The 17915-nt window shown below is 38.8% G+C and overlaps 1 protein-coding gene across 16 annotated transcripts in view; it reads left to right on the top strand.

Moving 5' to 3' along the window:
• ptprk (protein tyrosine phosphatase receptor type K) overlaps nt 1–17915 on the top strand; it is a 167709-nt gene that overhangs the window by 144263 nt on the left and 5531 nt on the right. For 3 of the 16 annotated variants that reach the window (XM_072676992.1, XM_072677001.1, XM_072676969.1), the window contains 14 exons: nt 128–288; nt 1921–1956; nt 3682–3693; nt 4280–4464; nt 6257–6344; nt 7160–7299; nt 7445–7462; nt 9508–9544; nt 10594–10691; nt 12539–12655; nt 13997–14151; nt 15447–15582; nt 15909–16058; nt 16246–16419. In XM_072676992.1, the coding sequence (XP_072533093.1) occupies nt 128–288; nt 1921–1956; nt 3682–3693; nt 4280–4464; nt 6257–6344; nt 7160–7299; nt 7445–7462; nt 9508–9544; nt 10594–10691; nt 12539–12655; nt 13997–14151; nt 15447–15582; nt 15909–16058; nt 16246–16419 (1507 nt within the window). Of the gene's footprint in view, nt 1–127; nt 289–1920; nt 1957–3681; nt 3944–4279; nt 4465–6256; nt 6345–7159; nt 7300–7444; nt 7463–9507; nt 9545–10593; nt 10692–12538; nt 12656–13996; nt 14152–15446; nt 15583–15908; nt 16059–16245; nt 16420–17915 lie in introns of those variants that run through there. The other 13 variants (XM_072677042.1, XM_072677017.1, XM_072677075.1 and 10 more) reach the window with 10 other exon arrangements.

Here is a 17915-nt window from a genome sequence, read left to right as displayed (position 1 = left end):
CTCACTTTCTCACTCCTGCGTCTTGGTGTAATGTTCTGGTGCACCTGAGGGGGGCGGCCTGCTGAGTGTTGTTTTTGAGGGTCGGGGAAACGAGGTGTAACGTTTTCTTGTTTGGTTGGTTCATCAGGAAACTGGCTAAGAAACGTAAGGACGCCATTGGAAACACCAGGCAGGAGATGACTCACATGGTGAATGCTATGGATCGCAGTTACGCCGAGCAAAGCACTCTGCACGCAGAGGACCCGATGTCTGTCACCTTCATGGATTCACACAGCTTCAACAATCGCTGTAAGTGCAGATTGTCAACAGGCTTATATAAACAGATTAGTTTATATAGTCAGCTTTTTTTTATTGCACGTTTACATTTAGAGGATTCATTCACACATGAATTTCTTTTCACCCCAAAATGTTTCCAACCCAAAAATCTCAATCGGTGAAATGATTCCCATCATTTTAGGAAGTTGTTGGTAATACTTTGACTTGTTGTTTGTCCCCTTCTAACCCCTTAAACCAGGGGTGTCCAGTCTTATCAGTGAATGTCCAGTGTTGCTGCTGGCTTTCAAGTTTCAGGTTTAAACAAATTATGTACAAAGGATCTACACCCACCCTTTGTGGATAAGATTGGACACCCCTCCCTTAAACCCTGAGGGCTGGTTTCCCGAGCATGGATTAAGCCACTGTTCTCCAACCCTACGTCCCTTTCTGCAGACTTTAACGGCAACTCAGATCTAACACACCCCAATCAGCCAGTCAAGGACTTCTGTATACAGTAACTAGATGGATCAGGTAGGGTGGATGGGGGTAGAAAGTCTTTGAGAAGGTAGCAGGTCCAGGAGCAGGGCCACTGGATTAACTTTAGACTTGGACTAGTGTCAATGGTGAATCACCATGGGAAATTATATTTGAGTGTAGGATTAAGGGTCTAAAGATTGATTAATGATGTTTCTTCCAATCTTATTGGGTCGATCTTTCAGTTGAAGGACATTTGAAGGTTATTGTTTTTGCTCTGGAGCAACATTAAAGCAGAACAATAGGAACAATAACCCAGTTTGCCAAATATTTACCAGAATTTGCAAACATGCAAGCATGTAGGCCTATCCTATTCATCGCAGATGCGCTTATAATGATGAAAGCTGACTTCTTAGTAATCACTGTATTACTCATCCAGCGATGCAGAATGTTAATGCTGTGTGCACCCACACACAGATGACATGCGGAGCTGCCAGTAAAACTTGCCATTTTAGGTATAGGTGTTAAAACTATACAGTACTGTGCAAAAGATTTAGGTGCTTAAGCTAGGCATTTTGTGTGTTTTCACGTGTAAGACTTTATATATAAATAGAACAGATGCAGCTAAACATCTAAACAAATAGAATACATATAATGTAACATTAAAAATGAACTTGGAAAGTTTGAAGAGCAAGATTACATCTGGGTGCCGACACCTGGATTTATTCACCTCCAGTTTACTTGGTTTAGCGTAATGAACTACTGATCAGATCAGGTGCTGAATGAGTCAAGGGCACACATTTGATCTTAGATATATGGGTTTAGGAGTGTAGGCAGTATTAGGTAATATCAGAAGCAAAAACATTTATGTTCTATATATATATATGCACAGTAAAAAATGGAATGCAACCACCCAACCCCCTTTCTGCCAGATTCAGATTATGTCAAAAAGTGAGATACAAGATTTTTGCAGAACATCAGCAATGTATTCTGTTTTCTCCCAACCACAAAAGACTGCCCCTTTCTTTCTCTTTTTTTCAGGTCCTTGTTTTTGATGCTTTCTGAAATTTCCCCTCATATGAAACACACACACCCTCACGAACATCCCCTCTTTCTTTCCTTGCCTGTGTTACAGTTGTCGTAACCAGTTTAAATGAAATCTCTCTCTGTTTAAACTCTGTTTTGCTGCAGTGCCCAACGATCCGCTCGTGCCCACAGCGGTGCTAGGTGAGGCTTGCATCAACCCCAGCTCCTCTCATTCCCATGTCAGGGGTGTTCATGCACACACAGCTGAGCAATTTCCCTCCAGATTAGGCTCACACATTTATTACTCGTTGTGGTGCACGATTGGAGTAAATGTAGTGAATAGAATTGAACACCCCTGGACAGTTCCTGTCATATGTCAGTGTGTCACCCGTTAGTCTGTCCACAGAAAGAGTCTTTTTTCAGATTGGCACTTTGGAGTGAAATAAACCCTTTTTTTACATAAATATTTAATGAAATATTAAATTAATTCAGTTCATATTTACATTTGATGTCTTAAAGAGACTGTTTGAGAGAATTTTATACATATGTGCATATTGCTCACTCATACATACTTATTCTACATGGTGCTTGCATAAGCCTTCCATAGTAGCATCAACCTATATAAACATGCAGCAGTTGTTGTAGAGTCTGCTATGGTCAACTTTAATGTAATTGCTAGTTGGAAAAAGCCTCTATAAAGATCATAAAAGGCTTATGTAGGCGCCATGTAGCCATATAAATGCTGGCTCTCACTAAATTGTTACTAGTGTAGTAACAGACCATTCGGTGATACTGTATCAGTTATTGTTAGCTAATCATCAGGGCTTTATTATCCTTTCATGTTGGATCAAAGTGCTATGAGCAGCTACCTTTGTGACCTTATGGCTGAGTTGTCAGTACTTATCCTCCCAGTGTTGGAGAATTACGCGTGATGGGCAGAGTAGTAACGTGTTGGTCAAGTAAAAATTATATTTGTGATCATTTATATTAGAAGTGTCCAGTGAAGATCCTGAACATCTAACTACTTGAGAGAGCTTGATACATTTTTCATACTCAAAAAAAAAAAAAACCCTGAATGCTATTGCAATGGTTCAATCTGGAAACCTTGACAATTCAAAGAACCATTTGAATGCTAAAAGGCTTTTTGCCTGGTTCAGTGGTTCTTCTCTATGATGATCTACTTCTGCGTCGTTCTTTAAAGAATGTTCAAAAAAAATCTTCAGTAGTATGTTGAACTCTCGTTGTAAAAACTGCAGGGTCTGACCGTCCCCTTACCCAGTTTAGTTTCAACTCTCAACAAGTGTTGTGGATCAGTTCCTGTAGAGGTTGCCAGTAGGCACTTCTCTTGCTTCAAAATGCAGAAATCAAGGAATTGACTTCTATGTGCCTCAGTTGAAAAGGACACTTTCTGTGAACATGTGGTCCTAGTTTGTGTATGTGTTAGAATTTTTCATACATGTTGGAGCGATGTGTGTTTGCAATTTGTGATTGGAAGTCCTCTCTCCAGGTTTTACAACACGCTGGTATTTAACCCTAATGAGAGACTGTAACACACACCTCAGTTTATATCACAATACCTACATTTAGTGTTATTAATATTCAGTCCTAATGAGAGACTGTAACACACACCTCAGTTTATATCACAATACCTACATTTAGAGTGTTATTAATATTCAACCCTAATGAGAGACTGTAACACACACCTCAGTTTATATCACAATACCTACATTTAGAGTGTTATTAATATTCAACCCTTATGAGAGACTGTAACACACCTTTACCTAACACATTTAGACTATACCCAGTTTATTGTAATTGCCTCCATTCTGTATGTGTTCCTCCTGTGTGTGTTGTGTAGGTGTCAATTTCTCTATTTAATCTGAATATGCTCTAAAATGACTTTCTTGTTCCACGCTGCCTTGGTAGTGCCCATCACTGGTAAGTATGACCATAACAAATGTAGCAGAGAAAAAGTAAACCTGCAGAGGTTGTGTGTTGTGTGAGTGTACGTATGGCCTGTGTGATTTGTGTAGACTTGCAAAAATGCAAAAGAATTTGGTTATTTGTGTTTTTTTTACCAGTATGGTCTGTTATTGTGCATCCTTTTTTGTTACCTCATCTGTACAGGTTGTGGCTAATTGGCTGCTGAAACTTTGAATTATATGTATTTATTTTTACTTATGTGTAGGTAAGCTTATTTGAACTGTTTTGTTCATTTTTACCTGTTTTATCTTTGCAAAAAGCTCTCATTAATCAGTCACCAAATGTTTAAACCTATCCCCATTTTAGCTGCTAGTGTGCTGTAGATCAGAAGTGACAACGTCTGTGGTTACATACATTTATCTTTGGTTGTAGTGTGTGCTGTAGATGCAGTGTGTCTAGTCACGTATAGCCAAACTGAACCGTAAACCATGGTCAGATTATATTTGTTGTTTTGTTGTTTTTGAATAAACATGTATTTCTGTAGTACATAAATTGTTAATTGTGGGAGCGTAACTACGTTGTGTGTGTGTGTGTGTTGTAGATGAGAATCATGCAGCAGCAGCGGAGAACAGCCGACTGCTGGATGTCCCAAGGTATCACTGTGAGGGGACAGAGTCTCCATACCAAACCGGTCAACTTCACCCAGCTATCAGAGTGGCTGATCTGCTCCAACACATTAACCTGATGAAGACTTCTGACAGCTATGGGTTTAAGGAGGAGTATGAGGTGAGTTAGTAGAAAATAAGATTTTATATATATAATTAGTAATATAAGTGTGTATACATATAAGTGTGTGTGCAAGAACAAGAAATTGGTTAGCTTGCAATGGTAGTAAAGTAAACTTTAAAAATTGATGCAAACCATCCAGTTTTCAAAACCTTTCATGATTATTTATTTACTTTATTTTTTTTCTTTATATATTTACTTACTTAATTACAATCCTGAAAGTTGTAATGATAAAGAAATGACTGTAGTTTCACATACTGAAAACTGTCTGCGCCCTATTTAATAACAGATAACGACATCACACTTCTTGGTACGTTCTATTTTGGATGTAGCCTAAAAATGTGTATTTAAAAAAAACAACGACATCAGATAACTGCATACCAACTTTCACTTAAGCTGATATTTATCATCTGAGAAAGTAAAGCCACATACAAACACACAGTAACTCATGATTGTGTTGGGCCTACTTTTGCATTTATTGCGGTATTTCTCATTGCATGCTTACAGTATAGAATTGCATGAGTTTACCTGAAGTACAACAATTAATCTGCTTTTCAAAAAATGTTGAAAGTTTTATCCACCTGCCATTACACTGTAACCTGTGTGATTGACAGCTGTCATTACTTTTTGTCATGACACTCGCTTTATCAGCGACCACAGCCCCCTGCCAGCCAGCACTTCCTGTTACCCAGCGGTTAGCATTAGCGGCTCTTGTTGCTTCCCTGCTGAATTACCTCCACCTGCTGCTTCATTCAGCTAATGCTGAAATGCAACACGCAAACTCAGACTTCATCTGAATATTTGGTTGTTAAAGTAATTACAATGGATTATAATGTATTTATTTTAGTTAGAAAAGCTAGTTTTGTTTCTCATCTTTTTCTGTTATGTTCTCTCTCCAGCTTTAGTCCTGGTATTTGGCAGTTAGAATGAGGCATGTCTAGAATTTGTGTATTGTTCTTTTGTTTGTTTTTTTTGTTTAGTTTAGCTTTTTTGCCGAAAGATTGCAGATTATCAAAATAAAGCACCGGCAGGCTTGTCAATAACTACATTCCTGCTAGTTATATATATTTTTACAATATTTAAAATCACTCCAGTCATTTTCCTATGGCAGAAAGCCCCTTATATACCTTTCTTTTCTTTATTAGGCTGTGTAGTTTGTGGAAAACAATATTTAGTGGTTATACTACCTGTGGGAATTCCAGCTATTCTCCGAAATTTGAGGTGCTGTTATTTGCAGAGATGAGGTGAATGCTCACAGTACTACACAGTGAGATTCATTCAAGCTGATCAGTGTTAGATAACAAGTAGAGCTGCAGAAACTCTAGCAACGTCACCTTGGAAATGCACTAGAAAAGAAATTTAATATACATTGCCTATTGTTGTTGCTGTCCAAACAAAGCCAGAATGATTTACAGGAGAAGACTTTTAATGGAAGTTAATATAATGTTATATTTATTCTAAGGGGACCATTTCTCATACTCTTCATTTCCTTTCGTCATAAAACAAACAATAAAGAAGTGATACATGACTTTAACATGGCTCAATGTATTTCCACTGTATAAGATTAGTAGACTAAACAGCAAATATACACATAGAGCTCTAGTTTGATGCTCACTTGGGGGATCTGGAACAGTCGCCCCAGAGAAATTAGCGTACTAGTTTTGATATTACAGCTGCCGTTGTTGTATATTTAAGGCCTTGTCACGCTGCATTTCTGAAACATGTCGTTCTCAATCCACAGCCGTTTGGTGCTGTGAGATATTGTGCTAAACTGTGTTTGTGTTTCCTGCAGAGCTTCTTTGAGGGCCAGTCAGCTTCCTGGGACGTGGCGAAGAAAGAGCAGAATCGCACCAAGAACCGCTACGGAAACATCATTGCATGTGAGTGCCTGTCTGATCTCACTGTTCAAAGGCTGGGTAAACGTATGAGGTTCTAAAGGGATGCTTTCTGAGCTAGAAATGCTGCTTGCTACAGAATATAATAATGAATGACAAGTAAAGCAGTCCAGGTACTTTTATTACCCTAACATCTTTTCAGTGGGTGGGACTGTTGTTGTTGTTGTTGTAAGATCCTTTTTAAATTTAATAGAATCTTCTAAAATCATAATGATCGTTTTGAGAATTACTGCTTTTGAGAACTGAAGAACCCTTTATGGTCCAGACAATGTGTGACACACATCATGGTAATCCATTACCTGTTAACTTTGTATTGCATTACCTGTTAGCCTTTTAGCTCCAGGACCAAAACTAAAGAAGCACACTTCAGCCCCCAAACATGTCTTTTTATGAGTGTATTACATGCAGACCACTTTCACAAGCTGTTTCTTAACCCATAGAAGTCTTAGGTTATTCTGGTCAGTTACTTGTATCACATTCAATACACATTTCATTTTAGATAATAATGAAATTTCTATGCTAGCAAATGGCATCTTCAGTCCATGTTCATAGACAACAGTGAGTCACACAGTGTAAAAATCCACATTGGTAGTCTATACCTACCAGCTCGACCAGTGTGTGTTGATTTAGCCATGCCCTTAGCATCTGATGCTAATCCATTACTTAATGGTTAATAACAAACATGTCTTGGAGTACATTTGGTGCAAATTTAGAACCTATGGGCTTGGACTGTGAATTTTTACATGCTAAATGATGGCGGACATGCCAGACTGAGCATGCTAACTTGTGTTACGTTGCAGACGATCATTCTAGAGTAATCCTGCAGCCAATGGAAGACGACCCATCGTCCGACTACATTAATGCCAACTACATAGACGTAAGTGGCGATGCCTCCCCCCCCTCCATTGGCGAAGGTGTCAGAAACAGCTCTCCCTCGCTCGTATGTCAGGTCTTCTATGCATGCCTTTGTCTCCAATATTACACTATTTACAGTTTTCTTTCTCTGCCTTTGTGGAGGTGCCGGTAGACTCACTGACATCTGTTGTGCTCTCTCTCACTCTTATGCTCTTGATTTTGGGCCCTAGATTTGGCTGTACAGGGATGTAAGTATTTTTCAGTAGGGCGCTGACACACACACTGACACAGACACACACACAAACTCAGACAGACACGCACAAACACACGCTGTAAAAACAATTTGTCATTTTAACTTTTAAAAATTAGTAACCTGGCTGCCTTAAAATTTAGCTTTCGTTGGACCTCTGTTAGTGAGTTAACGTATTGGTGTTTTGACTTTCCTTAAAGTTCAGTTGAGTTCAAATATATTAAAGGGCCCACACTGTACATTTACTTTCTTTTGTTGTACATTTCAGTTCGGTTCATTTACATTTCTGTACCAAAAACAATTGGTTGACCATCTCCATTTTATAATCAGAATTATCAGCATTAAACTCACTTTGTTGTTGTTGTTGTTGTTGTTATTAATACACAAAAGACCTCTTATCTGACTGGCCAGCTGCATTGCTTGTAGCTGTAGCATGAGTGGGGTGGAGCTAAACTGTATGCTGAATAGGCAGATATGTGTAAATGTTGTAGTGGTTGTGACATCACAAAAACAGAGAATTCAAAACAGACTTTGATTCCAGTATTGACATACTAACCCTTTTATGTTATGGGCCCTTTAAGGCAGTCAGGTTAAAAGTAAATTTTACAGTACACACACAAACACACACACACACACACATACCAACACACAAATACAGCCACAACCTGCCCTCTGTTTTTGTCTAATGCTTAAGTCATATGCATGAAGACTGCATGACCTTTTACCCCTTACACACACACACACACGCATTCGGTTAGTTGTTCTGTTTTGTTTTGTTTTCCCCTTTCCATGCTGTGTGTCCATCCGCTTTCCTCATCGTGCCATGGTCATCCTGCACCCCTGGCATGGTTTTGTTGTTGTTTTTGTTTTCTTTGGACGCAAGTTGTATATTTGGAGAAGAGTGAGTTGTGGTCATGATCTTTTGACCTCGGGTCTTTTCCCTCCTTTCCCTTTTTTAATGTGAAACCTTTTGGCTGGGTAATAAGGTATATTAGTTCTAATAAATAAGATAATAATACATTGCATTTATGTAGCTCCTTAATAGTCCAGCTACTCTAGAGGCCTTGGGTTATTGTGACTCAGACTAATCAGTTCAGTTGTTTTCTGTCCTGATAAAAGAGAGATTACTTTTTAACACCTGCACATAGAGGGGGGCGATACACTGATACTTAATCAATATCATGATGAAGTTTGTTGTCATGCTAAACGATACCAAGGGTGCAAATTTTGAAGAAGTGGGAGAGACCAACATTGGTAGGCAGCAGCCTCCATACAGCAATTTCTACATAAAATTAGGTGAACTAGTAGAACTGTATTCCAGGGATGTTTAATGCATTATATTTCAATATTGAAACACAGCAGCAAATCAACATTATTGTATTATCAGGACAAATTATATAATTCTTTTCTGATACTTATTCAGTATAATGGCAAATTGGCAAAGCTACCCAATAACAAAGAATGTGCTGTAGCCACCAAAATAATTGGCCCAGTAAATAATGATGGTACTGTGTGTACGTCATGGATAATGACAATGTGTTAACAACATACTTTTATTTTGAAAAGCATAATTAGTCCTATTTAACTATATGTATTGCAGCAGCTTCAATAATCTCAATAAAAGTCATTGTAAGATATTATGATGCATATAATGTATTGTACAATTGTCTTTAGGTATTGTGATTTTAGCCATATCGCACCGCCCTACCGATGCACATTCCTAATCACTGCTCTTTTGCCAAAACACTGAACTGTGGTCGGCTGATGAATCTGTAACTATAAAGTTTTGCAGTTTTCTTTTGCAGTAGAGTTGGGCTTTAGATCATTAGATTGATAATCCTAAAACCCAGAAAGCATAACGCCAGCATCGCGTAATATGCAATCCATATGAAAAACGCATATTAAAGGTTGTACTAATCTAACCAGAGTGCTGCTAACCTCAGGTTTACTGCCCGTGTGATGTATTTTGTAGCCAGTAGAGATTTTGGCTCTGTGATCTCAATCTTCTGCTCTGTGTGTTCTTTTCTTTTTTTGTTTTCTCAGGGTTACCAGCGGCCCAGTCATTACATCGCAACCCAAGGTGAGTGCATCAAAGTGTGTGTGTATGTGTGAGACCGTGTAAGCTGCATAAAAGTGTTGTTGACAAACAGCCTTGTCTATACACGGCAGCATTTGTGTAGATGATTTACGCAGTGTCTTTAGCTATGTAGCAGGTGCTCCATTCGTTGATCTTGTTGTTTACTAGTGAAATAGCTTAATGCATGAGTTGCAGATTTGAGATTCATACTTAATGCAGTTGTTAGAGATTTCCCATCATCCATAAGAATTTAAATGAACATGCCCTTAAAGAAACAAAGAAGACAAACAAACACTACTGTAATCTCTGTAATGTGTAGACATATGTAGTTCATGTAACAGTACTGACTCCAGCGGTCTCGCTACTGAAGCAGGACTCTCACAATTCATCAACCCATAAATCTACCTTAATTTAAAATAATAAAAACTGCATCTGCTTCACTTCAGCTTCCCAATTCTGTAAAAACCAGTGATCACTGGAGCAAGTCTGTTATTTACAGTGAGCATTGCTGTGATGTATGATGGCGTGAAACCAGTGAACGCTTTGTAAATACACAAAAGCCATTGTTTTCAGTGAGCTGAATCTCCATGGCATATGCTGCACACTTAAATTGCTCCAGGGCAGGTCGATGCTGGAAACACCAATTCATCCACTTGTGCTCAAATAGGCAACGACCACAACTTGTGTTTACAAGCAGGAAACTTGGGGTTGTAGACGATTAGCTAGTTTACTAGATGTTACGCATAATCTGACCTTTCACCTTTGTTGCCAAGGTAAAACAGAAAACATGGCGACAAATGTTAAAAATAAACATACAAACACACCTGACTCCCCTCTGTGCGATCTCTGTGCTGTTTAATAAAGCAAAGGAATAGCAGGATGTGTTCTCCAGATCTCCCAACCAATTAAGCAAGTAAGCGGTACCTTTAGCTCTAATAAATCCTTTGCTTTCTACCTACTTGGTAGTGATGAGATTATTTAAATAATAGGCCACACCTCCTTTGTGTGTGTGTATGTTTGTAATGCTTGAATTGCATTTTAACACTTCGTAGGTCCAGTCCATGAGACGGTTTACGACTTCTGGAGGATGATCTGGCAGGAGCAGTCTGCGTGTATCGTCATGGTAACCAACCTGGTGGAGGTGGGACGGGTATGTTCTTATTCTGCCTGCTGCGGAATGCTGGAGGCCGTGTTGTTGTTGGTGGTGTTGTTTTTGTTTTCATTAATGTTCTCAGTGCATTGTGTCTGTGTTGTGAAGGCCTCCTGCCTGCTGCAACCCTTTGAAGAGAAAAAGAGAGGATTGGAATGGAGCCTCTCGAATGTTCTAGGAGCATCTCACAGCAGTTCAGCAGCTTTAGTTTTATGGATAGAAACATTTTGCATGACCGTTTGAATTATATTAACTCTTCAAAGGGTTGAAGGAATGGTCTGTGTTTTTTTTCCAAAAACATTTACGCTGCAGTTTATCTGAATCCATGTATTTATTCATTACTGTAGGGTTGTTGTTTGGTGAAAAACCTCTAAAGCAAGACATGAGCATATGTTGGAGTCCTCAGGACAAAGAACTGCTTTCAGTAGAACTGCTTTCAGTTTGGGGTGTAAAATGGTCGGGTACATCGGCGAGCATAAAAATGGATCAAATTACATCATGTCTTCAGGTTATTGCATGAACTATAAATTCAATTCTGAATATGAAGGTACATAACATTGTTATTAGCTGGATCGATTAGCTTCAGTTCCCTGCATTCCTCCATCTGTGGAAAGACACCGTACACGTACAGAAACACATTACTATCCACTCAACATTCAAATGAATATGAAAAAGTAAAACAATTATTAATATGTGACAACAGAACCACTGACAATTATACTTATTCTACAAAAATAAAACAAGTTCTTCTAGAGTAAAATTGCTCATTATGTACAAGGAAACCTTGTACATGTTGTCTTTAATAAAATCTTAAAAAGGGTTCATTATAGACCCCAAAAGGATTGAGATGATTCAGAGAACCCCTTTTCAGTCCTATGTAGAGCACTAGCATTTTAGTTGGTTAAAAGATTGGACACATGGTGTTTTTGGAAGAGATATGTGAGACTGTTCCTTTAAAGCAGTGTAAATGCATGTTGATGTTGTTGTTAAGATTCTGCATATTTGTGAATGTAAATATGCTGATTGTTAATGAAACTCTCCATCCTGCTGTCAAATAATCCAAAAATGATGACACTTTAGATGTAAGAGCCTACTTACCTGATTACCTGAACTTTTTTATAAATATATATATATATATATATAAGAGAGAGAGAGAGACAGAGACAGAGAGACAGAGAGTAGACTGCAGGCAGTGGAACCTGTGTACCAAGGCTTTAGGAGTAGGTTGTGTACATGTCATGACCTTAAGGTGTGGGGTGATGAGTTTCATGGTTTGTTTAACATGGGGCCTGACCGATATGTCATTTGACTGCTTAAGGTTACATTGTAAAACTATTTTAAGGTCTAAGGGCAAAATTGTGGGCACCCCTGGTCAAATTACACATTTTGTGTAAATAAGCATAAGAAAGTAAATCAAACCATTTACAGGAAACAAAGTTATGTAAAATATAATTTATTCTGCATATGTTATATACAATTTATGTTTATTTACTTAACATTTTGGGAAAAAATAGTAGTAGTAATAGATGTAGTACAGCAACTTCAATAATCTCAATAAATATGTAGTTTCCTTTTCTAGTTACAATGTGCTGAAATGTGTCACTGTAGAGAATGGAAACTAACCCTTAAGAAACAAGCACCATGTGTAATTTGATCAGGGGTACATGTAGTGTATAATACTTGGTGTTGTATATATGTTTTGTTTTGTAAAATGATATTGGTAATCAAGGATTTTTTATCCTTAATATTGGTATCAGTATTTTCAGCTCGGTTATGCCCTGGTTTTAAAGTGTGTGTGTGGTGAGCCTATTTGTGTTCTGGCTCTGATTGGTGTTGTGCTGGTTCAGGTGAAATGTTATAAGTACTGGCCGGACGATGCAGAAGTGTATGGAGACTTTAAGGTGACGTTTGTGGAGGTGGAGCCTTTGGCTGAGTACGTGGTGCGCACCTTCACTCTGGAGCGGGTGAGCTGTTTTTGTTTACTTGTTTTTTGTTTTCTTGTTTGTTTTAATAAAGCTGCTGTACAATAGAGATTTTTTTGTACATAAGCTGTTCACAACTGAAAGGTGCCGATAATTGTAAAAGGCACAATTTTTTTTATGTAGTTAGTTCTTTATTTTTTTAGTATTTACCTCTAGTTCATATATTTATTCATTTTTGGTCTGCATTAAATAAAGCGTTATTAAGTGCATATACTATATGGACAAAAGCATTGGGGCATCTAAACATTACATCTGGCAAGATTACAAATTCAGGACAGCAATGATGTATAAGCAAAACTAGCCAACAGTCGAAAAATAGCTTTGTCAGTTTATTTGTAGAATTTGCAGTTAACAGTTATATGCACGAAGAAAAAGGGCAGGGGGTAAGTTCAAATAATAAATAATAAATCAAAGTCAAAGGATCAATCTGAGAGGTCCATTCGGCTCCCCAGCTGGAACACTTTCTGGTCTTCTGCTCATGCAGCTCTTAACCTCTTCTTTTCCATTGGACTAAGCCTGCGTAACAGATAAACCCATCTTTTCCAAAAGACTGTCTTCTGTGGTTGAGTATTTACACTATGTTTCAGCATACAGCCCATCAAGCCAACCAAAAAACATCTTGTTATTTTCGCCCATGGTCCCATATGACCCAAATTGGTCATGCTAACCTGAGGCCTCATATCGCATGTGCAAAGAAAACACATACCAAGCATACTTTACCAGAAAAGACACCCGTTCTTCTGGGCTTCACAAGGGATCAATGAACCACACCATATTGAGTTAACATACGCAGTGCTACTGAAAATCAGTCACTACAAATACAGGAGTCAGGCTGATAATTAATCATCACTTCTAATTGCTAGCGTTCTCTTTGTGATTAATATGGAGTTGGTCCCCCAGGTCTGGAACTGCAGAGTGTTGGAGACAGAGTGTCGGCACTGTGCTCCTCAGCACTCAGCAACCCAGCTCTGTAGCTTTACATGGTCTGACACTTCATGGCTGTGGTTTCTAAACAATAATTGTTGATGGTGGAATATCTAGTGAAGAAATTTTACCAACTGACTTGTTGCAACAATGGCATCCTATTACGTACAGCACCAGGCTGGAATTCAGTGAGCTCTTTAGAACCACCCATTCTTTAAGCCTAAACTTAACTAATGTGAGTAAAGAGAGGCTGCATGTGCTTGATTTTAAACACCTGTGGCAATCTAACTGAATGACACACCTGAATTCAGTGATTAAGAGGTGTGTCCCAATACTTTTGTCCATGTAGTGGATATCTTATATGTTTATATAAATCTAATAATAACTTTTGTTCCTCAGAGGGGCTTTAATGAGTTGAGGGAGGTGAAGCAGTTTCATTTCACTGGCTGGCCTGATCACGGTGTACCATATCACGCCACGGGACTACTTTCTTTCATCCGGCGTGTCAAGATGTCCAACCCGCCCAGCGCAGGGCCCATAGTGGTCCACTGCAGGTACTGAGACACATACACTTACATTATGTATCTGAAATATTTGGTTATCCACTAATAACTGTGCATAACTGTGAACTAATATGATGATATAAAAATATCAGTAATAATATTTGAAATATTGTTTATTGTTAATAGTTGATCTTTTAAACAACATTAACATTGTAGCTTCATTTCTAAAACTATGTTTGGCTGATTAACTAGATTTTGGTTCCGGGGGGGGGGGGGGTTTAAGTGGATGAATTTTGGCTTAAAGATGCTTGCAGGTTCCCTCAGTAACCACACATGCAAACCTGTTGTTGGTGAAATTCAGCATTTTGAATGATGCATTTGATTTTGGAAAGAGAAGAACAGAGCCAGCACGAAAGCCACGTTTCATGAGCATTGAAGTTGGTTTCATTTTCTCATACCATGACTACCACTTTTGGTGGACTATCACTATTGCCATCCAACACAATCATGAATTTTAGCTTTCGTCTGAAATGTAATTAGAACACTTCCCTAACCACTATTAGAGTTATACATCTGTCCTCAAAAGGTCCAAGCACTGTGCGTACTATTATGGAGCTGGCAGGGCACAAATGATCTGCATTTTTTTTTCGATTGGCCTCTAATTATAACATACGATTTTTGACTTTGCCCAATTTTAATTTGCATAGTGATTCCACATCAAACTGTGATACAGGGGACTGGTTTCAGAACTTGTGACCTTTTTCACTGCTCATGAGTATTCATATTTGTCTTCTTGTTGGCTTGTGGTCGACCTCTGTCACTGTGGCCGGAGCGTGCGGGTCACGAGATTTTACCTATGTGTGTGTTCTAAAGGCTGGTCCATGTGTTTAAACATAGCTGAAAATTCATCCTCCTGTTGGTGCCTCTTTTACATACAGGATGTGGTTGTGTGTGCACCGCTGCTAATCTGCAGCAGGAACACTAAAGCTGTTTTTGAGCGACACACATTGCATTGCATTGCTTTGGAAGTAAAACGAAAAACCCTACTGTTCTCGTCCTTATCAAACGGATGAAAACATTGACTGAGTTGCACAGATACAGAGTACAGTGAGTTAAACGCACTGTGATTTACATTTTGATAATATACAGCCGTTTTGGCTTGAGTTCAAGCGGTAGTTTGCCAACCGATTAAATTTACACATTTCCTACATTTCCTCCAAGATGTGGCTCAACTCTCCTCAAACCTTGTTTCAAGCTTGATAACTTAGAACTAACCTAAATGCTAAAATGTGTGTGTATGTATGTGGTGATGTTTTGCTAATGCTGATAATGACTCTGTGTTGCAGTGCTGGAGCGGGCAGGACAGGATGTTACATCGTGATTGACATAATGCTGGACATGGCGGAGAGGGAGGGTGTAGTGGACATTTATAACTGTGTTAAAGCCCTACGGTCTAGGCGCATCAACATGGTCCAGACAGAGGTGATTATACTCTCACACCTCTTATAAACGTATAAACATACACACACTCCATCAAAAATACATAAATGTAAATTTTACAGCATTGTGCAAAAGCTGTGGCATCCAAGCGATCCCCATCACTTAATACCATTGATCTTTGGAACAGATCCAGCTAAACATGATCTCTTCATATTTTCTAAGCTAGTATGAAGAACAAAGTTTGGTTCCAGGCTTTAATCCATACCAAACTACTTATCTCCTTATTTGTACATAATGTATAATTTATTTGATCCGTTTTGAGGACATAATGTGTGCAATAAACATCTGTTATTCTCTCTGTGTTTCAGGAGCAGTATATATTCATCCATGATGCCATCCTGGAAGCATGCCTGTGTGGCGATACAGCCATTCCAGCATGTGAGTTTAAAGCAGCGTATTACGACATGATCCGCATCGACTCCCAGAGCAACTCCTCACACCTCAAAGACGAGTTCCAGGTACGGGAACACAAACACACACACATGCATATAGAGATACATAACCACGAATGCATATCCACTGCCTTGTATATCCATATGTTTGGTCATCACTGGACATGTCTCTGTCTATATAGTTGACATAGGAATGAATTTTTTTAAAGGAATCAAAAGAAATGTACAATTTAACGTTTCTGTTTGTGTTTAGACGCTGAACTCAGTGACCCCTCAGCCCCAGCCTGAGGACTGCAGTATAGCGTTGCTGCCCCGAAACCATGACAAAAACCGCTTCATGGACAACCTGCCCCCGGACCGCTGCCTGCCCTTTCTCATCACCATCGATGGAGAAAGCAGCAACTACATTAATGCTGCACTCATGGATGTAAGTACATTAACACTCCCTCCCCTTTTAGTGCGTAAACACCCCTCTTTTTCTCTTTCTCTTACTCTTTCTCTGTCCCTGTCCTTTCAATGTTAGACCCAGAAAGCTAGAGGCAAATCCAGCTCATTAGTTTAGTCTTCTGGATAATCAGCGTTCCCTTACATATGGGCGGTTTAATATATATGTTCCATTCTTAGCCTTGTTAACATTTAATAAGAATTGGAACCATAAAATAATATGCTGTGTATGTTCAGATGCTCAGATGAGTAAATAATGCAGCTTCTATGTTAGGCAGTATTTCTAAAGCCTCTGTGTTCAATCTGGACTCACTGTTTGGGTCAAAATCATCCAAAGCCCAAAGTGTTTTTTCTAGTAAAATGGTGAGGTAAGTGCTTGATAATTTATCTGATAACCGCAATCTGTTGCTCCACATTTTAGAATTACATGTTTTTTGGATTTGAGTACTTTTAACATGTTAAAACAACGAAGTAATCCTAGCCAGAACTTGTTACAGTTTTACTAAGGGATTAGGGTTTAGTAAAGGCTAACTGTTTTTATATGTAGTTTGAATCTGCATGCGGATTCTTCGTTCATCTCCTAGTGGCTCACGCGTCACAGCTGTAAGCCCTACCGAAGCTGAGGCGAGATGTCCTCCTTTCAGTAAAAGAAAAAAACATGCTGTCCATTTTGGAGGTCATTCTGCCCAACCTCTAAGATTTACTGCAGCCAAATGAATGTAGCTCAGCTTAACCTTCTTTGGCAGGAAATGCACTGGCTTGGGTTTAAAATGATAGCATTGTGTGACTGCAAATGCAAATGACCACTGACCCCTGGGAGATGGCGTTTTTTCCGTAACATGCAGACAGACACAGAAGTGTGGGAAGTTACCACATCGTTTTTTTGGACTTTAGAGGGTAATTTTTAAATCACTTCCCCGTTATGCTTCACAAACCTCTTGGACCTTTTTTCTAACCAAGACGTCAGGAGTGTACCAGGTAATTTATGATTTTGTCTCTCAGTATCAGTATTGCCTCTTAGACTGGATTTGTTTCATGGCTTCAGTGGTATAATCGCCACTTTCCATTATTATCCCGGGTTTTCCACGGCATGCCAGACACGGATTGTGCACAAACACATACACACAAGGACGGCACTGTGCAAACGTCTTCATCCACCTGAGAACATTTATTTTAAGCTTTTTAATTTCAGCAGTAAGTGCTTTTTTTTACTGCATTTGTTTTTTAATGTTTTTTTTTTCTAGTTATACAAAAGCAAAACACACATACTGTTCTGAAGGTGGCCTAGAACTTTTGCACAGTACTGTGTACATACACATGCATTTATATCACTTTAAACAGGTCACCATAGTCCTTTGCATGGCCATTGTCCACACAGCATCCTCATGAGAAAAAGTCCATACCTGTGTTGATCTATGCATAGATGTGGTTTCTGAGGGTGTTTTCTGTGGTGAAATAAAAGGTGTGTCGTGTGTTTTG

Source organism: Salminus brasiliensis, chromosome 1, assembly GCF_030463535.1.
Source record: "Salminus brasiliensis chromosome 1, fSalBra1.hap2, whole genome shotgun sequence".
Classification (NCBI taxonomy): Eukaryota; Metazoa; Chordata; class Actinopteri; order Characiformes; family Bryconidae; genus Salminus; species Salminus brasiliensis.
The sequence above is the reverse complement of the archived record's forward strand: the minus strand, read 5'-3'. Positions and strand labels throughout refer to the sequence as shown.